At 38.9% G+C, this 24244-nt stretch overlaps 2 protein-coding genes across 2 annotated transcripts; both read left to right on the top strand.

The window, feature by feature from the left end:
* The first annotated feature begins 171 nt into the window (after positions 1 to 171).
* Positions 172 to 15461, top strand: LOC122965475 (zinc finger protein 462-like). Its single transcript, XM_044329580.1, has 11 exons — positions 172 to 362; positions 2028 to 2093; positions 2190 to 7177; positions 7288 to 7559; positions 8290 to 8408; positions 9221 to 9352; positions 9472 to 9715; positions 11164 to 11306; positions 11383 to 11606; positions 11812 to 13117; positions 14734 to 15461. The coding sequence occupies exons 2-11, from the start codon at positions 2084 to 2086 to the stop codon at positions 14874 to 14876; spliced, it is 7581 nt and encodes a 2526-aa protein (XP_044185515.1). The 5' UTR covers positions 172 to 362; positions 2028 to 2083; the 3' UTR covers positions 14877 to 15461.
* An 844-nt stretch (positions 15462 to 16305) lies between these two features.
* On the top strand, positions 16306 to 22852 carry mfsd10 (major facilitator superfamily domain containing 10). Its single transcript, XM_044337494.1, has 13 exons — positions 16306 to 16452; positions 17729 to 17907; positions 18347 to 18443; positions 18572 to 18675; positions 18842 to 19000; positions 19228 to 19419; positions 19845 to 19947; positions 20046 to 20157; positions 20242 to 20350; positions 20983 to 21073; positions 21793 to 21840; positions 21934 to 22023; positions 22234 to 22852. Exons 2-13 carry the CDS (start codon positions 17755 to 17757, stop codon positions 22335 to 22337), a joined length of 1362 nt encoding a protein of 453 aa, XP_044193429.1. The 5' UTR covers positions 16306 to 16452; positions 17729 to 17754; the 3' UTR covers positions 22338 to 22852.
* The last annotated feature ends 1392 nt before the right edge of the window (positions 22853 to 24244 follow it).

A 24244-nucleotide genomic window follows, 5' to 3' on the forward strand; every position in this document is an offset into this window, starting at 1 on the left:
TGGGAAATCTGCTAGAAAGGACATCTTGGAAATTACGCGATCTTCTAAGTAATTACTTAACAATAACAGGAAAATTAAAGAGAATTTATTTATTTATTTCCTGCCAATCTACGCTTCCTCACTCCAGTCCAGTAAGTGGCGGTATTGAGCCTATAAGCTGGTTTGCAAACCGTCATTAAAAGTCGAAGAAGTAGCAGAAGACGCAGAAGATGCCAGAGAAAGTTTTACTCGCGGGAAAAATGGCGGAAATGTGTGGTTTCTTCACGGTATCAACATCAGCGTTGCAAAACATTTCCTTTTAAGCCTCTTCCTGCGTTTGTCTGCATGCGTGAGAACACAATCTTTATGCAGTGAGCATTTTGGTAAGTTTTATTTGTCAACAAGTGTGTGTTGAGAAAGGTCGCGTCAGAGTTTCGTTGGTAAGGTTGACGGACAGACGTTAGACGCGTTTCACGCCTCCTTCCTGTTTAACGTACCCGGCTGCAAGTTATACACCGAGGACTGAAATCGTTTGTACGGCTAAAGTTGTGACGCTACTCAGTTAGTGATGGGGGGAAACGAGGCTTTCTGAGGCACTGAATCAATATGAAAACAATTGCTTTAAAAATGGTTTCGAAGCATTTGATGCCATCAAAATGGCGACATCTCCTGGACAGCTATTGATGTTACACTTATGTGGCTGAATTAAATTTTCATACAGTCTACAGCTCTGTTTTTAGATATCGTTGCAGATTGAGAAGCACACCCTGTATCTTTTTAAAAAAAATCCATCTCTTTATTTTTTTCATCTCTTCATTCACTTACAACATGTGTGACATAATCATAACAGGCATGACTCCACTTTCAATTGGTTGATACATTCAACATGGTAGCAGGACATATTGTAAAAAATAATAGACAGAATAGTAGACAATAAAATCAGTGAAAGAAATTAGTGTGTACACATTTCCTAGTGTTTATAAATTGGATAGACTCAAAATACCCTCTAAATTCAATCACGAAAAGTTCAAACCATGGGTGAGACCTCGAGATCTTGGATTTATGGATGTGAAATTTTACCAGTAAAATTAATAAATTGACAGTCTGTTGAACTTTTTGGTGTTGTTTTCATAGTATAGTATTACATCAGTGGCTTCCAGCTTAAAGGGATAGTTTGGATTTTTTTTGAAGTGGGGTTGTATGAGGTATTTATCCATAGTCAGTGTATTATTTACAGTAGATGAGAGTCGGCAAGCCGCCAGTCTGGAGAGGCAGGCAGGAGTACTGACACAAGTGAAGAAATGTACTGCTGTGGACAGGGGCAGCAGCAAAATGTATTTTAGCCACCTACAAAAAAATCCCACACCCACAAAAAAAACAAGATCAGTTTAAGTGTACACAATATTTAGAAAATTTTCACCGATTTATCCTGCCATCAGACAGCCCTTTCCTTTCGCACTACATTTTCTCAACTGTGGAAGTTTCGTTTTCTTGCACATGCCAAGGGAAAGGACTGTCTAACAGCAGGTAAAGCGGTGAAATTTTCTGAATATAGTGTACACTTAAACTTATGGTTTTAGGTGGCTAAAATACATTTTGGTGATGTGAAGTGATTTTCCTTTTGCTATAGAAATAATTTCTTATATGTTTATTAGTACATTTGTGACTTCAATATTTTTTCCTTTCTTAAAGAAGGTAAGTTCCAAATCCAGCACCACACCTCTCTGATACGAGTGTGATATACTGAGGCCTCGTTTAGGGTGGTCACATGATTTTTGGTGTGATGAAGCAAGCATTGAAACATTTTGCCGTAATACTTTTGCTTGAAAGGTCGATATAGTGTGTAGTAGTAGTCTGCTTCGAGCGTAACATCGCTATGCTCAGTTGTTTTTCCTTGAGAAGAGCAGTTCTTCTTAGTTTTGTCAATACTTCATTTTCTATGTGACAGTGCACTTAATTTTGAGAGTTGTAACAAAGTAAACAAATATGTGGCGCTACTTTTGTAACTTGAACAATTCAGTAATGTATGCATTTTCTATCTTTTATAGGTGCGTCCCTGCTATGACTATATATGTAAAGCTCTGGGTAACGAGAGGAACGCAAGATGCAAAAAGGTACTTATTACAATTAATTTTCTAGTAATATTAAGTGTTGTTTCTATGCACTGGATCACATTAAGTTGAATAAGTTCTGTTACTTGCCCTCCTCAGATTCAATGCACCTCTCCACCCCTTGTCACATGATGCACAATCAAGTTGCCCCTCAAGAATCCCCAAGCAAGTCTTTTCATTGTAGTCACTGTCCACTCAACTTCAAATCCCAGGTCTTCTTTTTTGAACACCTCAACAACGTGCATGGCTTCTCTATAGATGCTGCTATCAGAGATGCTGGTTTAACTGGGACTGACAAAGCCAACACTGACAACAACAGTGACAGTTCAAGAGGTACTTTTGAATGCCAGCACTGTGATTTTAAAGCTTGTAGTTGGGACGTTTTTAAAAAACATGAAATGTGTCACAAAAAATCAGAGGATCAGAACATGAAAGGAAATCCCATAATTTCTGAAAATGTTATTTCTGCAAACCCGCACAAGAAAGCTGCAGAGGAAAATGAGATTTCCTCATCAGTTATGTCTACCTCACAAACTAAATGCACACTTAACTTATCAAGGGACCTGAAAACATATAAGAAGCCATTGCAAACCATCACCAAGTACTTTAAGACTACATCTGGATCAAATGGGAACCCCTCCGTGAAGTCAACTGATAATCCAGTGCTTCTAGATAGCACCAGAGGAACACTGATTTTGGAAGAATCCTCCTCAAGCTCCAGCCCAAACCGCAGTGGTGTGTTGAAAGTCACTGCAAAGTCGATGATTGATCTCTCCAGAGTGTCTGACCATTACTTGCTAAATGACCACCTTTTAATTGCTGACCTTACACCGCCAACGCCTAAGGGACAAATCAAAGAACCAGTTCCTAACAAGGCTGGCAAGAGGACCTGTAAGGAAAGCTCGACAAGTCCCCCAGACAAAAAAATAAAGATGGATAAAAAAGAGGCAAAGGAAAGCAAGCAAGACTCGTCAAGCACCACAGAATTTTCATTTGAAGTTAGTGATGATGAAGAAGAAAAGAGGATTAATCTTGTTAATGGAGACATGAAAAGCCCAAAAGTTTACTTTTGTAAGCACTGTGACTACAGTGATGTGGGCATCCAAAGTGTGTCTACCCATTATCAGAGTGACCACCCTTACGTAAGATATACCTCTGACTACGTTCAGGATCCGAGTGATCAGAGTGCCACCTTCCGTTGCCTTGAGTGTCCAGTTGAGTTTTTAAGTGTAACTGACCTCAAGAAACACTACACACAAAATCATCCAGAGGCCCCAAATGTATTCACGATGCAACTACGTGAACTCCATTTGGTTTTCAAATGTTTTGTGTGTCCATTTACCATTAACACATTGAAGGCCTTGAGAGGACATTACAAGGAAAAGCACCCAAAGCATCAAGTGAATAATTCATTGATGTACTGCAGATATTTGGCAACCAGATGCCAAGAGGGATCATCTCAGTTGAACACATGTGAAAAGACTTCCAGTTCAGAAAGTTCAGAAAGGATTTCTACTGAGAGTGGCCCAACACCATGTGAGGAAGGCAAAAATGCACCCTCATCCCAACATGCCACCTCCAAAGAAGCAGGCGTGGCCTTGTTTCGATGCAACAACTGCAATTTTAGTCACAAGTCAGTTGTTGTTGTGCATGTCCACTACCAAAAAAGCCACCCAGAAGAAGCAGTCACAATTGACAAAATCAAACAATCGGCTCTTGTCACGTCACAGACGACTCCCAAAAAGATGTCAGAGTCTCCGAACTCTGTAACAGTAATAGACAAATCTGCACCTCAAAAGAAAATTTCAGATTCTCAGATTCAGGAAACAAAAGACAAATCGAAGCTGCAACAGCAGAAGATTTCATTTTCTAAGCACACACCAGAAATTTCAAAGACTCATTCAGAGTCTCCCAAAACCAAGAAAGTGGAATCTGCAGAGGATGGAACGCCTGCCAAACATGATAGGAAAATGTCCACTGAAATGGACACTTTATCCCCCACTTTACCAAATACAGTGTTTTACTGCCAGTTTTGCAGTTATTCAAGTACCAAAATAAAAAGCGTTGTTGGTCATCATAACGCAAAACATTCTATACACACAGAAATAGGAATTGAAGAGATCATAAAGTATAGTGCTGAGTTCCAGAAGAAGAAACTTCAAAGGGAAGCAGAGGCCTCAGCAAGTACATCATCATCTACTTCGGTGATGAAATTTCACGCCTATGCACATGCAGAGGACTTGTTTTACTGCCAAAAGTGCAACTATGGAAATCCCTCTGTAAAAGGAGTAATCACCCATCAAAGCAAAATGCACCCAAGCTTTAAATACAGCAGTGAATCTGTTATTGAATATACAGCTTTGATTCGTGATGAAATTAGAAAATCAAAATCTCAAGCAAAGGAGTCATCCATTTCTGCTGATCTACCTCTTCCTCTTTTGAGTGAAGGCGATGAACATATGTTTTTCTGCCACTTTTGCAACTATCGACAAAGTACAGTGAGCCAAATAGTGCATCATTACTACAAAACACATCGTGGATTTGTGGCTAAGGCAAAACAAATCCGTCTACATACTTCTATGGTTCTTGAACAGACACAGAAATTGCATCTAAAAGCAACTGCAAACCAAGAAGTCAGTCAGGCATCTGTTGGGAAAAACAGAAATAAAAAGAAAAAAACAAAGCAGCCTGGCAAATCCTCTTCAGTTTCAGCGTCATCCTCAAAGGAAGCCTCACAAACACAGAGGACCCTGCAGTGTTCTAGATGCCTATACGTCACTCAACATTTGTATCTTTTGAGGAGACATATACGGAAAATCCACGGGTCATGTTACTCACTTTCAGATGTTTTAAATGTGTGTTTTAAACAAGGGAATTTACAGTCAGGGTATCACTGTGAATTTTGTGTTTTCGCTCACAAAAAAGCAACAGCGTTGCATAAGCACTATCAGGAAAAACACCCAGGACGTAGACCAAACCTTGCGTTCATAACTACTCAGTTATATGTCGGTCCTGAAACATCCGCTCCAAAAAAGAAGAAACCTCAAATAAAGCACACAGATGGTATTAGTGACTGTGATGGCACAGATGGAAGCTTACCATCTCTGAGATCTGGACAAAATGAAACAAAACTATTTCCATGCAGAGCATGTTCATTTAAAGGTCGCTCAGTGTCAAGTATCACAGACCATTACCGTGCTGTTCATCCTTGGTCTGTGAAAGAAGATGGATCAGTCCTGGATGTCATCAACAGAAAGAAGCCAAGTGCAAACAAGCAGGTAGAAGACCACAGTGAAATACCTGGGTCATTTGACACCTACCAAGTGCCTCTTGAATTTGACAAGTCACCTGATTCACCTCATGAAGCAACAGGATCTCTCTCATGGCTCAGGTGCCCTTGCTGCCCGGCAAGGTTTCATACCCGCCATGGTCTCAAAATTCACTGTGGAATGAAACACCAATATGTAATTGAAACTGTAGAAGAGCTGCAAGAACAGGAAATACAAGTCCAAACACGTGTGCATGTCTTTAAATGTCCACATTGTACCTACGTCAATACCAATTATCAAGGGGTTCTCACTCACTGCCAGATGAGGCATCCTACCCTTGCATCAAGAGCAGACAGTCTTCATGTGGATGAAGAACATTTGCACCTTTGGGATGGCTGTTTGAAAAGAAATGGTCCTGATGGCGTATTGAGATTTACTGGGTTCATGTGTAAAACCTGCCCACAAATCCATGCAACGCTAGAGAAGCTGAACAAGCACTGTGAGGAGGACCATAACCTGACTGTGCCAAACACTGAGCCAAGTGCACCCAGACCAGCTCCTGAACTACCAGCTGTAAGTGAAACACAGCGATCAAAGACCCAGAACACTCAGGGATCAGTAAAGCAAGGTTCCTCTGTTAATAAGAAACCATATGGAAGGGTCAGGTGCCACCACTGCACCTATAGTTGCAGCACAAAAATTGCGCTTGGTCGGCACTTGCGCGCTTACCACAAAAATGCACTGGTTTCACCTGCTCAGAATTGTTTATACATGTGCGTCATATGTTCCAAATCCTTTTTCGAGAAAAAGCGTCTTGGGTGCCATTATACTAAGATACATGGAAAGGATGCCTTCTTCAAATACTATGCACCCGTATACCAGAATGTCCCCAAGAAGCCAGCACCAACATCTCCAGACCATCCCTCAAGTCAGGAGGCAGAAAATACTTCTGAGGCATGTCAATCTGGCACAGTGACAGAAAAAAACAAAAGAATTGTCTTCAAGTGTCCAAGGTGTCCCTATGTGAATACTAGCCAGCATGGAACTCTAACTCACTGCCGAAAGTCGCATCCAGCCCTCATGGCCAGGACAGATGACCTTCAAAAAGATGAAATCCTTTTAACCAACATGGTCACGTGTACGTTGGGAAAAGGCTCTAATGAAAGAGGGTATATGTGTAAAATATGTCCACAAATTCATGCATCGTTGAAGAAACTGAAAATCCATTTTGAGAGGGACCATGGAAAGGAAGCCTCCCACAAACACAATGCCAACATGTACCACCAAAAACGCAAGAGGCCACAACCACCATCGTCAGTACAAAACAAGTATAAGTGTGACCTTTGTGCCTATTCAGGAATGAAGCGAAGGTACTTGTGGAGCCACTACAGAAAGTATCACAGATTTGATACTCTTACCACATACAAGCGACTTGTAAAGTATAATAAACCAGGAAGAAAGGTCAGTAACCTACCTGAAGCTGAACCTGAATCTGAGGAAAGTGCACAAATTAAATGTAAGAAGTGTCCCAACTTATTCTTTGACTCATTCGAGCTGCTTATTGGCCACTATAGTACCTTTCACAGGTCAGATTGCAAATTGGATTTCACTGTGTTATACCCAATATCAAAATCAAGTACAGGGGTGTACAAATGTTGCCACTGCAAGAAACAGTTGAATGGGATTAGAAAGCTTTGTCTCCACATGGATCACCACAGAGAGAGGAATGAAAATGGGGAAGATGCTGCAAAGAAAATGGCTGAAAGGACAAAGCCATCGGTTGTTGTTACGATAACACCAGAGGCCAAATCCACTGAAGTAAGTTTACTCTGCCTATATGGTTATTTGCACTTTTGATCATTTGCTAAATGCTTGGTCTATACTTGTAAGTTTAAAATTTGTTGACCATCGCTGTGTTTCATTTTCAGCCCTGTTGTCAAGACGAAATACCCTCATTAGAAACTGTGGAGGAGCCGGCCCAAAGAATTGTGTCTTTGCTGACAAGTCCTTTGTCATCACCTTCAAAACCCCCTGATCTGGAGCAACCAGATCCAGAATCAAGTGAAGGCAAACATACTTGCAAACAATGTCTTCGCACATTCATGTCACTGAAAGGTTTGCGTTGTCATCAACGCAGCCATGCAGCTGTGGCGGCCATAAAGAAACTGGACAACCTGCCTACCTCAGCTTTAAAGCAAATGTAAGAAGAAAGGAAACTTTGAAACTTTGTTGATTTGCAGTGAGGAATTAGGGCCAATGGGGGAAAAAGTTCTATACAGTCAGCATGTATCAGCATTTTAAAACCAAAGTCTGTCTTAAAACAACAGTCAGGTGCCCATATTAACATTGAAACAGGTTTTATTCATTATAATCAGTTCTCCTGTTCATACTGACCATTACAAGATCCCTTCTTAATGCTCCTCTCTGAGTGTCTCTGAGTTAGACAACTCAAGTTGGTATTTTTTAAACTTAGAATGTCTAAGTGTAAAACTTCCTCTTTCTGTTTCCTTGTTGAGCTGCAGTGGAGGGGTACTAACACAAAGAAGGAATGTCATATTTAAAAAAAGAAATGCACATGACTTCAAGAACTCAGACTGCTAAAGCCTAACTGCACATTGGAAGAGCACTATTAGGATTGGAAAGTCAGTAAGAATCATTACAGCAAGTAATGTTCACCAGAGCACCTGACTATTGTTTTAAGACAGACATAAAAAAATGAAACTATCCTTTAATACTATCACAGTGTAATTAATACAGAACTATTCATACTTTGTTCAACATTAAAATTTTCATGTATTAAATGAAAAATACATTACACATATGTGATGTCCTTTATATCCAGAACCCCCAACATGAATTTGGTTGTTAAGCTAACTGTGATCATATGTGACTGAATGTCTTGATTTTTTTTTTCTTCATTATCTCAACAGCATGGACAAATACATCTTGTTCAAATCTGGGACTATTAGGCCTTTCCAGTGTAGTATCTGTTCCTATCGGACGACCGTCATGGCACTGTGGAGGAGTCATTTTATGAAAAACCATCAAGGTGAGCATCTGCATAAAACATAAAACTACATGACAAGGCTGTTGGAAGTGGTATCATGGTATAAACTGTTACAGGTTACCAGTATGGATGAAAGCTGTTCTCTGGTGTCATTTCTCCGAGCTGGTTCTGGTCAGGCTGGTGTATTACCAGCATCTAACACAGTGTTGTGTTAAATACAGGCTGTCCCAGACACATTATACTTTCAGGCCAGCTCAGATCAGTGATTCGCAACAAGACTGGATGCAGCTTACAAAAGAATCCCAAGACGCCTGATCGTAAATGTTCGAAAACTGGGCATCAAAACAACACACACAGACACAGATGACTGTTTCCATAGCAACGACACACTGGCATACCCCACTACTTCTGCGTTGAGACATTGTAGCCTACAAGCTACGTTACTATCTATGAGCAGATGTTATCACCATTTAGCTGGTGATGGGTGTTGTGTTTGTTAACGTTAGCTAACATAACTCACAATGTTAGCTTGACTTAAATGAAAAAGTCTTCAGGAGCTCTGCAGCTAACCATTTCATACTGCTGCAGTTTTCTCCTCCACTTTCTAAAGCTGTTTTGTCTCATTGCGAATCATTGATCTGAACTAAACCACCTCTGTCTGTAACTATCCAGACTCCTGACTGAATGTTTTTTTTTCTCTGTTGTGAAATTAACAGCTGGAGAGGTTGTGAGTATTGTATCACCTACTGTCCTAGTAATCTAGCTTAATTGTGCGCACGTTCTGTGTGCTAAAAATTGTGTTAATTATAAATGTTGCAACGTAATAATATGCTAAAAAACTACTGTACACTCAGATGTCATCGTGGATCCTGCTGAGACTGACAACCAAGATGAGGAGAACACTCAGATTGCTGAGAAGGAGCCCCCTTCATCAGAGGAACCGAATAATTTGCCTGAACATGATGAAGAACCGGATAGTAGTGAAGGCAAGTCATCCCTCCCATGTTTTATAATCATAATGTATAGAACCACCAAAATGTATAATACACACTTTTTTTGCATTAGCAGCCATACTGAGAGAAGGTGTTTTGTTGTACCTTGACAGATTCGCTGTACTTGGAGCCCCCAGATGTGCAGCGGCAGTTGAACCATTACAGCTTGATAGCAGAGGCTGGTACCTCATCTAAAGCGAACATAAAAGGAACCAAATTACCTAAGAACAGTCTGCTTCACTGTGAGTTCTGCAATTTCACCACTGGACACTTGTCTAGTATACGTCGGCACCTCCTAAATCGCCATGGAAAGAAGATGCTCAGGTGTAAAGACTGCAACTTCTTCACTGGTTTAAGGTAAGTTACAACCACTTGGGTGAACTGTTACTTTCACTAGTATTTCTCTGTATGTGTTCATTATGTTGCCAAAAATGAGAGATGCTCTTGCAGTAAAGTCACATCACATTTACATGCCATACATAACTTTTACAACATAAATGTGTCGTTATAACTACTCAGACTAAACCTTAAATTAGATTCACAGGACAAGGCATGACCAAAAATGGCACACTGAAAAGTCACCAGTCTGTAAAACATGCACATCTTTCTTGTCCAGGTGCTAAGTCCAAAAAAGGTGTAAAATGCTTCCTTAAAAAATGTCTTCTTTAGTACAAATCAAAAAGAGTACACTTCAAGTTAATCTTGAAACAATTGTTACAAAGAAGAATATTTTTAAGGGAGCATTTCACAGCATTGTGATACTGGAAATACAACCCATGAGAAAGGGGCAACTTAGAAAGTTTAGTTGTATCCAAAACTGAATCATAGTTCCATTCATGTTTTTGTATATCTAAAATGCTTTTCAGTGGGACTGAAGATTGAAAATGCTATATCTGTGTCCAAAATCACTCCATCACCATTTTCTAAGTAATGAACAGTCAGAGGTTTACTCTCTGGAGTAGTAAATTGATATTTCAGGCACTGATTTTCAGGCATATATTATGTATCATATATCATCATCACTTTTCAGGTGCAGTGTCGCATAGCTGTCAAATGTGACTTGTTGCATTGTAGGTTTGTTAGCAGAAAGTAGTTTACATGCCATAGACATCACATGTGTGTTGCATCGTGGGAACTTTTGAAGATAGTATTATATAATGCATTATATAATTTCACAATCAGAATTCAAGGGGGAAAGTAAATATAGTACACTATATAGGGGGGAAAAGGGAGTGATTTTGGACACAACATATTTGTGTTTATTGAATTACTACGTTCAATATTCATGTGAAGGTGAACAGAAAAGGTTTACGTGGCAATGGGGTTTCAACTAGCAATTATTTTCATCATCGATTCATCTGCTGATTGTGTTCTCAATTAATAGATTCATTGTTTAGTCCATGAAAGGTCAAAAAGAAGTGAAAATACCTATCACAACTTCACAAAAACCCAAAGTGATGTCTTAAATGTTTTTTTTACTATCATGTGTAATAAAAACAAGCAACAAATCCTCATATTTAAAAAGACGAAACCAGCTAAAATCTGACATTTTCGTTTGAAAAATGACTGAAATGATGAATTGATTCTGTAAAATTGTGACTGATTAATTTTCCTTTGATCTTCTAATTGTTGCAGCTCTACATGACAGTTTTTATTCAGAAACTGATCATTATTGGAATCTTGAAGCCATGTATTGACAATGTATGGAGCTCACTTGTACAAATCTTTCAGATCGCCAATCTGAAGTCTTTGTTTCTCAGGTGCTGTCCTTTTCCCTCACTTCTTGTTCTTCTTCCGTTCATCAGGAAAACCCTGGAGATGCACATTGAGACAGGTCATTCTACCTTCCAGTCAGAGCCTACTCATCAGAAGGATCTTCGCTGCCCGTTCTGCCTCTACCAGACCAAAAACAAGAACAACATGATCGACCACATCATCTTGCATCGTGGTGAGTTTGGTGCCGGACAGGATTCACCTGTTATCTGTTACGTTATATTCAGTCTTTTTGTCTCTTTTGCTTTCAGAGGAACGTGTCGTGCCAATAGAGGTGCGTCGCCCGAAGCTGTCACGCTACCTTCAAGGCATCGTCTTCCGCTGTCACAAGTGCACTTTTACAAGCGCCAGTGCTGAAAACCTGCGTATGCACATGATAAGGCACGATGACATCAAACCCTACAAGTGCCGGCTGTGCTACTTTGACTGCACTCAGCTATGCGACTTGGAGGCACACCTGTGTGATAAGCACCAGGTGAGTATTTCTCACTTGGCTCCTCTTTGCACTGCTGGAATTCCAGCATGTGAAAACCACATTGTCAGTAGCTGATGTGACAAATAAAAATTCTTCACTGATTGCTGAAGGAATTTAGAGAATAGAGAGAATAGTGGTGCACATGAATGGACCTATAAGTTCTTGTAATTTTAAAGTTTGATTTCTTTTTCTCTCTTTTGTGCAGGTTGTGAGGAACCACGCGCTTGTGGGTCAGGTCAGCCTTGATCAGCAAGAGGCAAGGCTTGGTAGGATGCAAGAGGAGGAGGAGGAGGAACCTCTGTCTAACTTGGAGAACCGCAACAATGGGAGTGAAGATGTAGAAACAGAGGAGTTGGTCGAAGTTCCACATGAGACGCATGCTAGGAACCCTGCAGTAAACGGCAAGAGGGAGAACATAAAACTACAGATTGAGGGATTGTATCAGCAGCAAAGGCAGGGTGGAAGGAAAAAGAATGAAGAAAGTCTCACCGGGAGCTCTACATTTAACCTTAAGAATAAAAACAATGCAAAGCCAAACACTGCTGTCCCAGAGAAGCATGGGCAGGACCCACAGGAACGAGCACAGAACGAGATGCTCTTGACAGACAGTGCAAAAAGACCAAATGTGGCGGAAGGGAACAATACAGATATGCGTTTTGAGGATTGCAACGATTCAGAGAAAGAGAGGCAGATGAATGAAAACCAGCCCAAAGCTAGAGGCAAAGTAGACAGCAAATTAATGTTATTGCAACAAAGAGAGGAGGCAGCAGAAGGAAGCTCAACAAAATATGTTAGAATAGCTGATAAAGCACAAGCGCACAAGCTACAAATCAAGGCGCTGCAAGGTAGAACGTTGAACATCGAGGCGAAGGTAGAGGATGATATAATGCGTCGTATTCTACTGCTGGATGAGGACGGCAGCATCCGCAGGACACACAGGAAGGCAGTTCACGATAGAACGGTTAAGATCGACCAGAACATTGAAACCAAGGTTGCAGATAATGTTCTAAATACGATCACTTTGCTAGACGAAGAGGGCAGTGTCACTTTGGCCCAACCCCCAAAAAATCACCCTGAAGATGGGACTAAGGCAACTCCAGACATTTCAAAGAAGAATCTCATGCTGGCAAACCTCAAGTGTTTGACAGCCGAGAGACACTTGCTAACTCTGACACCCAACTGTGCACAACTTAAGATCAGCCGTAACAAACTAGCTGACAGGGAGAGCTTAAGATTCCCTGTTACAAACTGTAAAGAACAAGTGCACCATCAGACAAACTGTGAGGAGCTCACTGACTCTTATGGAGCAATGCCAGTACTTAAGAAAGAATGTGTGAAGGAGCAACCTCTTAGATGTTGCAAGGAGGAAGAAAAAGAAGATGATCGTTTTGAGCAGAAGCAGGACAGACGAGGCAAGGTGATCGTTGAAAACACCGAGAGCAGACGTAAGGATCAGGGACATGAGGAAGGAGACAGGATGAAGGAAGCTGACAACTCACATGTCCCCAAAGGTAAGAAACTAAACGGATCACAGTGAATTTAAATAATTAGAGTTTGGATGTACAGTTGAAGAGCAACACACACACGTCGTTTCTATGTAAAGCTTCAGTCACATTATATTTCTGTCCTACAAATATTTGCTCGGTTTGGACATTACAAACACTGATTCATTGTGTGTTTAATCCCCATGTTTAGTACATTATCACACAACCAGATTACAAACTGTAGCATTGCTCTCAGCACTGATATCAGTTTGTGATTGCTCGCATCAAGACTTGTTTATTACCCACAACAGGAAGGTGATATCACTTCTTTTTTCAGGGCAGTGAGGGGAAATGAAACCTGAAACCTGCACACCAGCAAAGTCTTGACACATGAAGAAATTACATTGCATTAACATGTCAAATATACTTTTGTCCTTTTTTTTTTTTAGCTTCAACTTCCGTGACGACTTCTTGTGTGTATGATGCGTCTGCTGTGTGTAATAATAGTCAATCGGTGTGACTGGTAGAGTGTGTGTTGTTTTTTTTTTTCCTGTTTCAAATGCAGCAGAAAAGAGTAGAAACTAATCAGCTGTAGAGCTTAAATGAGTCAATCAACAAAAAAAATACTTGTTACTTTTTTAATAAAAGAAAGAATAAAGTCTGCACACTGTAGCTCCCTTTAATGGGACATCCACAAGTGATTTTTCGAGCTACAAGTTCAAAACATCACTTGTGGATGTACATTGTTTCTTTGGTCCAAGTTTTTTTGGCTGTGCACATCTACCGCACACTCTTTGATCATTTTTCAATAATCAATTTATCATTTTAAGTCATTTTTCTATCAAAAATGCAAATATTACCATTTTCCAGCTTCCCATTGTGAGGATTTGCTGTTTTTTTGTTTGTTTTGTTTTGTTTTGTTTTTAAATATAATTATAAAAACTAAAATTAATATCTTTGGGTTTTTGACTGTTGGTGGAACAAAACAAGCAATTTTAGGATGACACCTTGGCCTTCTGATGGACATTTTCTAAAGTTTTCTGACATTTTAGGCACCACACAATGAAGCGGTTAATAGAGAAAATAATTGGCAGATTATTAAATAATGAGAATACTCAGTAGTTTCAACCTCAAGTGGTTCTGTGTGTGTTTTGTCCTTTTATAACATTTGGAGATGTACAAAGCATCAGACCTTGCATTCCTGTATAGTACATACCAAATGTTTTGACTGTCTGGAAATTCATTTGCCCTCCGGTAATCTGAGGAAAACACCAGATGTCTTTTTTAAAATGATGAAACATATTGAACAAGCTGCATCAACCACCGAATGAAAGATTTCATGATCCTTTTTTTGTCTCTATTGTAAATACGTTTACATTTAACGATGTGATTTGATTATTTTGACCTGATTACACAAGTAAACATGCATGTGATTTCTATACACATCATGGTATTCATGCAGAAAGTATGAAATATATTTGACAAAAGCAGGGCAGTATCTGTTTTCATTGTACTACTGTACTGTTAAACAAGTTATTTGAAGAGTACAGCTTGCTCTGTATAATAATTGTGAGTTGCAGCCCTTGTTAGGTTTGGGAACTAGTGCGTGACATCAACCTAAAGTCTTTGTTCTCGTTCTTCAGATGCCCTCGCAGCCGTGGACGGAGCAGCTGAAGTACAACGCCCATCAATTACAGAGAAGAAACTGTTTACATGTGAGTTTTGTGGACGAAACCTCACGAGCAGCTGTGAACTGGAGCGTCACGTCATGCGACATGGAATGTAACAGTTTTCTTTGTTACGGACGGCAGAAGTAGCCTCCGCTGTTTATTTCTGTGTGAAAAGCTGGATTTTGTTTTCAGGAGCTGTCCTCCATTGTCTCACTGTACTGTGTATTTCTAAACAACCTATTTACAAATTAATTTTTCATGTTTTGTGGATTTTATGTATTTTATAATGGATGTTTTTCTTATGTCACGGTTCTCTTATTATGTGACGGTTTCATTGCTGCATAGGCTTTCATTTGTGAGATTCATAAATCTTCACACTGTTAACCGTTGTTGCATGCCTTTTTTAAAAAAATGTTTTTAAATCAACGTGTTCAATACCAAGAACTGGACGAACCTCATAAACCACTGAGTGTTGAAATACTTCTGCTGCCTTCAAATGCTGTCGGGTGTTTTTGGACAGGAGTTGTGTGTGCATTGCTGTTGAACAGGTAGCTGTTTCACAAAGTGGTTAGTACAATAATAAAGGTATTTAGTTTGATATACTATTTAAAAATATATGTTTCCTTTTCCTTTTTTTTAACATTTTTTTTATATATATCATTTAATTTTTATTTTGAATAAACTGAAATTGTGTCACCATACCTGATGAATCTTGTCCTCATTCTGCTGCTTGGATATGTTGTCTACTGCATTTGAAACTCTTGACAACCATAAATACAAAAGCCTACGTGAGTACACTATTATATTATTATAATTATAGGTCACATTTGTCTTCCTGATGCTAACATTAGAGGAGATTTAAATCGTTATTTTAATGTTATCCATACACTGGTTTTATCTTTTAAGTTATTTTCATGAGCTCACAGATGTCTGCTGCCTGGAGTGATAAAATATTTTGCTTATGGATACTATGAGACCGAAACATAAGTTAGAAGGTGGAAGAAGTACTCAGGTCCCTTATTTAAGTACTTAAGTAAAAGCACCAATACAGCAAAATAAAAATCTCCATTACAAGTAAGTCCTGCATTAAAATCCTACTGAAGTAAAAGTATAGAAGTATTAGCAGCAAAATGTAGTTAAATATATTGCAGTAAAAGTATTGGTTTGGTCCCTCTGGTTAGAAACCACTGGTTTCATCTTTAACAATGTGTTGTATTTTAAAAGCTTGTTATATTATCCATTGGCTCAAATCTTCATCTGAAAAGTAACTAAAGCTGTCAAATAAATGTAGTGGAGTAAAAAGTACAATATTTCCCTCTGAAATGTAGTGGACTGGAAGTATAAAGTAGCATAACATGGAAATACTCAAGTACAAGTACTAATACCTCACAATTAGACTTAAGCACAGTATTTGAGTAAATATACTTAGTTACTTTTCACCACTCTACATATACAGTAGGTCACTGAAGCCAGCAACAGAAGTGTGAAACACGGAAATACGAGCTTACGAGGATTACCTGAACGCAGCATCCTTGTCTGTGAATTACGACACATTCTTGTCATCCAAATGTAAAAGGACACCGCTTCCTGGTGTGGACTAATAGTACTGGACCGATGATAGAAGAGCTGGAGCTGCTCGTGTCGGTGAAGTCCATGGTGTCAAGTTGTGATTTATGATTCTGCGGATATCGTGTAAGTAAAATATGTTTCAGTGCTTCTGTCTGCATGATTACAAATGTCCGAAAAGAGGCAGTGATGCTGCTAAAGTATTGATCAATCCTACGAGTATGAATCAATACAGCGCTCTGCGGGATCATCCACATGAAGGAAGTGTGTTTTTATTAAGAGTGAAGCTATCTGATTTATAATTAGTTTCATTTACAAGACGTTTGCATCTAAATGCATTTTTACTGAGGAGTTTACTGACACTGTGTAAAAAACTTTATCAGAGTATTTTTACAGTAATTGTTTCCTCCTTCCTCCTCCTATCTTTCTTTCCTGGTGACTTACTGTAAGATGTAGAAAATGGAGACTGTGAGTAATTGCAGCTCTACTGATATGCTTCTAATTTGTAAACTATTATTTGGCATGTGGTTGATCATCCACAGCAGTCACCTTACCATAGTAATAACTTTCACATTTTCAGATTGGGTGGCATCACTCATCACATACTGAGCAACTACTCACCCTGTTTATGTTTGTACTGAGATTAGAGCTGAAATAATTAGTCACTTGACTCATTAATCAGTCAACAACAAATGTTTCAAGGCATTTTTCAAGCAGTTAGCATTTGATGCTTTTCTTTGAAAGTTGATGGAATATTAGGGGTGTTTGGGTTTTGTAGTTTTGATTGGGGTAATTTTTTTTATTTACAGCCTTGACTAAGATCTACCCATGAGCCTTCAGATTACTCACATACTATTAGTTTTGATATTATGGTACACGCCTGTAGTTTCCTGTAACTTCCTGTAACTTCCTATAAATAGACTTGGGAGGGGAAGGGGGGATGAGGGGGCACAATTAATGTGATATTAATTACAGGGAAAATTGAGACAGTGTTCAACTGATACACTTCCAGTTAATTCCAGTTTAGCCTAAAGAGTCCTCGGGTCAGCTAGACATTTATTTAGCATCTAATTCAACATACATGAAAAATAATGTTTCCAGTCGTAAATGGTTTCAATGGAGCAGTTCTGTCAAGGAAATTCATCTACAATTGAACAGCTGCTTATAAACTCAACACAGCAAACTAAACTCTAATGCTCTACAAGTAATACCAGTTACTTTCCAGGAAACTTACAAGGAAATAAGGAAATAACAGACCTGTAAAATAAAAAAAAATAAAAAAGAAAGCTGCTTGGTTTTAACAAGTAACGCAATGTAGTTTTAATGTACTACATTTTCTTTTATTGTCACATCAGTGCTGCTTTTTCTAATATGTACTGTAATGTGTTTTATTTATGAACAGAAGAGACATCGTATCTAGTTGGAGGAATGTCAGCCGTAAACAAATCTGCAGAAGATGGCGGCGCGTTCTCGTCAAAGGTCATCAACATCGTGTTTATCATCCTGCTGCTGGACCTGCTGGGATTTACACTGATTCTGCCTCTCCTGCCTTCAATTTTGGACCACTATGCACAAACAGGGGTTAGATTTTATTTTTTTTTTAAATGAACAACTGCTACTGATAACTTTCTATCAGACCATTAAAACTGTACCGTAACACCTAATAATACATTATCAGCAGATATGGACACATATTTGGTTTGCTGAAAAGTTACAGAAATGTCAATTGTGACTGTAAATTTAAGTTATCAGACTGGTTCGGAAGATTCAAACATGAAGCTCCAACAGTACAAACTGGTTGGTGAAAAGAGGAATTTAAATGGGACGTATTGGACACACAATTTGCAGAATTTGATGCGATGCTCCTCTGAACAAAGGCGGCTTTGTGTGATCCCATTAAAAACTATAACCTAACTCATGAGTGAGTCTACTTGCTGACTCATGCTGAACTGGCCTCTTCACTGGTGTTTCTATCGTCCCTGCTTGATGTTGTATTTTCTGTGTCTTCTTGCTCTGGCAGGATGTCGTCTATCAGTCTCTGCAGAGTGTCGTGGACTGGTTCAGGGAGGCGGTTGGAATTCCTATGGAGAAGAAGTACAACAGTGTCCTGTTTGGAGGTGTTTGGATTCATTTCACACTCGATATGGCTTATGTGGAGCTCTAACTTTTTGCGTGATTTTAATAATGCAAAGGATCATTTCAGGTCATCAGTTTTAATTTTCGTGCTTCTTAATTTGACTTTCAGGTCTGATTGGGTCACTGTTTTCTCTGCTGCAGTTCCTGTCATCCCCTATAACCGGGGCCCTGTCAGACCGCTATGGCAGACGACCCCTACTTCTTCTTACCACAGTGAGTACTATACAATATTACACCTCTGTTTTTAGTATTCTTTCACTTTAGGAGCCTCATCAAGTCATTCGCTTGGCACGGTTCATCTTCCCCTTGTGTAAGAAACTGTGCAGCCTCGCTGTCATCACTGATTCATTTGTTTCTAATTGGGCGCCTTGTGTCCCAGTTAGGGCTGATGTCCTCCTATGCTGTCTGGGCCGTTTCCCGGAGTTTCAGCATGTTCCTTCTGTTTCGAGTCATTGGGGGCATTTGCAAGGGCAACGTCAGCCTCTGCACTGCCATCATGGCTGACCTGCCTTGCCCAAAAGCACGGAACCGAGGAATGGTAGGCACAGACTATGAAGAAAAATGTATTGTTAATATAAAATGTCATAATAAATGATTAATCTCTCACAGTGACTCATATCTGTCAGGGCGCAGTGACTCTGTCCCTCACACTTCTTTGTTTGCTCATAGTGTTGCTGATTATCCAGCTCATGCCACGCGATAGGAGCTTCAGCTAAATGTCTGAAAATGTGAAAAAAAAACTAAGTATAATTTTATTGTGACCAGGCCATGATCGGCATTGCCTTCTCTCTGGGCTTCACTGTTGGACCTCTGATGGGCGCCTACTTCGCCATCGGCTCCAAAACGACAGGAAACGTCTTCTATCAAACTCCGGCTCTGCTCGCCTTGGCCTTCAGTGTCGCCGATCTGCTCTTTATTTGGCTCACGCTGCCAGAGACGCTCTCAAAGGACGTCAAGGTCAGCTATGGAAACACTCCTACAGCCGAATGTCCCACTGAATCATAAATGTCCCAATTCCACGCCACATGCTAATTATATACTACTGTACATACTAATATTTATTGTGCAGTGTATCGCAGTTGGTATACAAGAAATCAGCATAATTAAATGTTGTAGACTAACAAGAAACTATATACTTGTGATGTTTTGATGTCAACTATGAAATATTTGGCACTCAGATTTGGCCCACAGGCTGCTATTTGCCTAACATGTCCCGCTCTAACGAGTATAACTACACTAATGGAGGAGAGAAGGAGCTGTCAATCAATCAGTGGTTAAAGGCAATTTAGTTATCTTCAGTTGCTTAAATCATTTTATTGACAGCAACGTTTTTCTATCAAACAGGTACAGATGATTTTTTTTTTTTTTTGGTTTAATTCTAGGGGTCGCCTTCAGGGTTCGGGGACTCCAGGGACCTCCTGAGCCCGTTAGCGTTGTTCCATTTTTCAGCTGTTACCAGAACAGAAGATCCACCTTCAAAAGAAAGTGAGTGTAACCGGCAGAGGTTTACACCCATTTGACCCATTTATAACGCAGGAATGCACTTTGGCACACTAATGGGAAGGTGGGAATGTGTTTTACAGGAATGCAGAAGCTTCAGGTGTTGGGTCTGGTTTATTTCTGCTACCTCTTCCTGTTCTCTGGTCTGGAGTTCACACTGAGTTTTCTGACTCACCAGCGTTTCCACTTTACAAGGTATAAACTCAAAGATAAAGGTGTGTAGTTAATGCATTTGAACAGCAGCTTTCTTAGTTTTACATGTATTTTTTCTCTGAACAGTATGCAGCAGGGAAAGATGTTCTTCTTCATTGGTGTCATCATGGCTTTGATCCAGGGAGGGTACGCTCGCAGAATCAAACCTGGGCAGCATATCAAAGCTGTTCGTATGGTAGGATTACCTTCTGTTTACATGGCAAATATTCTTTGCTGATGAGATGTGATGCACCACTGCACAAATGTTTTCTTTATTCAGGATGTCTGCAGGTCCAGAAAAGTTTTAAAAACCATTTAATTCAATTCCCTCTGCAAAAAAAGAAGGTATTAAATAGTCCGAAATTAAATTTAAAAAGTCTTCAATATTTTCTTGCCTGCTGTTGACTTCATTTTGTTGCTAGGAAGTGAATCATCCCATAATGGACAAGTATCAATTTTGGCAAATAAACTGAATTATTTTAAATTATAAACTATTTTATAATTGGTTAATCCATCCACCAATTTCCTGCCACTTATCTGGGTCCAGGTCATGTTAATTGATTAATTATATCACTAGTTACTGTTGTTATAATAAGTACTGGGAAGTACTGGAATGTGATATAATATTTGTCATATAAATGTCAATACATGCATGTACTTAATAAATATTTATAGGACTTTTTGTCCTGGTTTTCAGTCATTCTTTGATCAACATGACAGTGAATTAAATTACACTCTATTCTATGAGTGTTGAAAAGGTCTTAAAAAGTTTTGAATTTGCTGAACACTACAGAAACCCTGTTACTGAAATGTGTGTCTCATTCTTAGGCAATCATGGCACTGATCCCAGCGTTTATTCTCATTGGGCTTTCATGGAATATAACAACGCTCTATGTCGGCTTGGCGCTGTACTCTTTTGGTGAGTCATGTTAACGTTCACTCCATCTGAATGATAAACACTCCTGATCTGTGCACGTCCACAGAGTAAGTTTAAAAAATAACAAATGGTTAAACTAGGTCAGGGCAAGGCAATTTTATTTATATAGCCCAAAATTACAAATATACCTCGAAGGACTTTACAATCTGTACAGCGTTCGCTACACCCTCTATTAGACCCTTAGTTCAGAAAGGAAACCCCAGGAAGAGCAACAGAGGAGGGATCCGTCTTCCAGGGATCTTCACAGAGCAGACAGAAATAACAATATTACACTATATGGAAGAACAGAATCAACAATATTAAAAACTGGGAGGACCTGGACCACACAACCTCCTCTCTACCATGAAGACCTGGAAAGACGACTGACTACACAAACACAAGAGGCAAAACTCAAGGATTCATTAACTACATAGTGGTTGTGCAGCAAATGGTATTTTTATATGTCATGTTTAAAATTCAATAAACTGTAGGTATATGACAAATTCCAATACATTATTAAACAACAAGAAAAAGAAAAATAATGAGGCTAGTGTATGTGATAAGGTAGAATAATGAAAGATAATTAGTCACTGAGGCAGAAAATCTGGAAAATATTAATTGAACCATTTAAGAACAGATAACAAAACAACAAAATCAACACAACACACACCATCAAATGTGCATGCTGTCTTTATATTTTATATTTCTCTTTCTTGTTACAGCGGCTGCAATAGTAGTTCCATGCCTGTCGACGCTCGTCTCTGACCACGGTGAGCCTCTTATTCACAGAAACTCACAAACCATTTTGACTGTACTATAAAGTGCACACTGTAGCTGTATATTCACTGTGTGTATTCCTACAGGCTCAGCCAATCAGAAAGGCACAGTGATGGGGATCCTGCGAAGTTTGGGCGCCCTGGCAAGAGCACTGGGTCCAGTCGTGTCATCCTCCGGTAAGGAAGACAGATGGCAGTAATGGCACCTAAAATGAAACATTTTGTCAACAATTTATGAAGCAGTAGCCAGCAGACACAAGCTACTAAGGATTTTGAGGCATGAAATAATATGGAAATTACATGCGGTAACATGTTTCATAGAATAATATGTTTGCTGTATCTTTGAATGTCTTTGCAGTCATTTTAACTCTTGTGTTTGCTTTACAGTTTACTGGATAGCTGGAGCACAGACCTGTTTTCTGTTCACATCAGCCTCTTTCATTATACCTCTGGCTTTACTGAGCACAGCTAGAAGACTGAAGGAGGAGTGAACGACTTGAAAGACTTTAAAGAACTCCGTTAATGCTGTTTCTCCACAAAGAGACTCTGATTGCAGAGACATTCTTGTTTTTTACTGCTTCATTGAATGTTATGATGTTTACATCTGCTGGGAAAAGCAAGCACTGAATTATTACTTTATTACAAGCAGAAATAATGAAGACATGTGTGCTTTTTGCGCCGTTCGTCAAGTATCATCATGTGAAAGAAGATGATGCAAGAAATGATGCACATGCCAAAACATGGGGATTTGTAGAAGGGAAGTGTGAAAAGAAGGGTCATGATGCCTTTCATGTGCACATTTAGACCTACACATATTATGGCACACATGGGTGAGGGTGAATTACAAATAGCATTCATGCTTGTGAAATATAGTTATCACTTTGTACCGCAGTATTTTATCAATCATTCTGATTTTATATTTTAACAAAGTAGTTTTATTTAGCTCTTTTCATAAATGTTGATATTCTATTTTCTTGTAATTAAAGTGAATAAACAAACAAGTCAATGTTTGTCTGTGGAAATAAATATCTTAGATTTTACAAAAAGGTTTTTCAATAAGTTCTGAGGATCTTGTACTTTATTTGGGTATTTTTATGTTATGCTGCTAAGTACTTCGTTGTTATCAATTACTTTCCAGATAAATAATTTATATACAAATATATGATCAACTTATAAAATATGATACATTTTAATAGATTAAACTACTTATATTGATTAGTTAAAATTGTAATATTACACTCTGAAATATTCTGCACAAACAAACTAAAATACAAAAATAACAGTGTTTAGAATATATTTTGACATATGGCCCCTCTACAACACAGGGCCACAACTTTAATGAATAATACAGGTAATTACGTGTATTTGATAATTCACTTTCCTTTGTAAAAATTACAATTCAAATTATCAAAAGTCAAGTGACAGGAGTCAGGACAGTTGTCTATTTTCCCAGGTGGGTAATGCAACCTTGTTTACATCATGCTGTTACAAATTTCCATTTATGTGTGGGGTTCATTCAGAATTATTTTATTAGCCTTCTTGGAAATGGTAAATGTTGACACTGTGGCATACTATTACTGACATTAGAAACCAGTGGTGGAAAGTAACTAAGTACATTCACTCAAGTCCTGTACTGACAATACAGTACAAACAGTACAATTTTGAGGTACTTCTACTTGAGTATTTTCATTTGATGCTACTTTATACCTCCACTCCATTATATTTCAGAGGAAAATATTGTACTTTCTACTCCACTACATTTATTTGACAGCTTTTATTACTTTCCAGATCAAGATTTGACACAATGGATAATATAACAAGCTTTTAAAATACAACACATTGTTAAAGATGAAACCAGTGGTTTCCAACCTTTTTGGCTTGTGACGTCTTACAAAAATCAGTATGTCGTCGGGGTCATATTTCAGATGTCTATGAGTTGTTAACAGCTCCACCAAATAGTGATTTTTCCCTTTAAACTTCTCACACGGTTTCATTTCAATAAATGTTCAAATGATCCAATATTTCACCAAAAAATCAAAGATTAGAAAAAAAGTCCAAAAACTGAAAACAGATTTGTGCATCAAAACTTTGATTTTTCTTCTTTCCTCTCCCATTAATCATCTTACGACCCCTCAGATTTATGTAGTGACCCTTTGGAGGGGCCGACCCCTAGGTTGGGAACCACTTGACTAAACTAGCTAACTGTATATAAAGTAGTTGAAACTAGCTCCACCTCCAGCAGCTACAACAGTAACATGCTGCTTACACATTGATGCTTCAGCATTAATAATATAATGATGTCATATATAATAATATATCAGTCAGAGGGACCAAACCACTACTTTTACTGTAATACCTTTACTACATTTTACTGCTTATGTACTTTTACTTAAGTAGG

Source organism: Thunnus albacares, chromosome 2, assembly GCF_914725855.1.
Source record: "Thunnus albacares chromosome 2, fThuAlb1.1, whole genome shotgun sequence".
NCBI classification, from domain to species: domain Eukaryota; kingdom Metazoa; phylum Chordata; class Actinopteri; order Scombriformes; family Scombridae; genus Thunnus; species Thunnus albacares.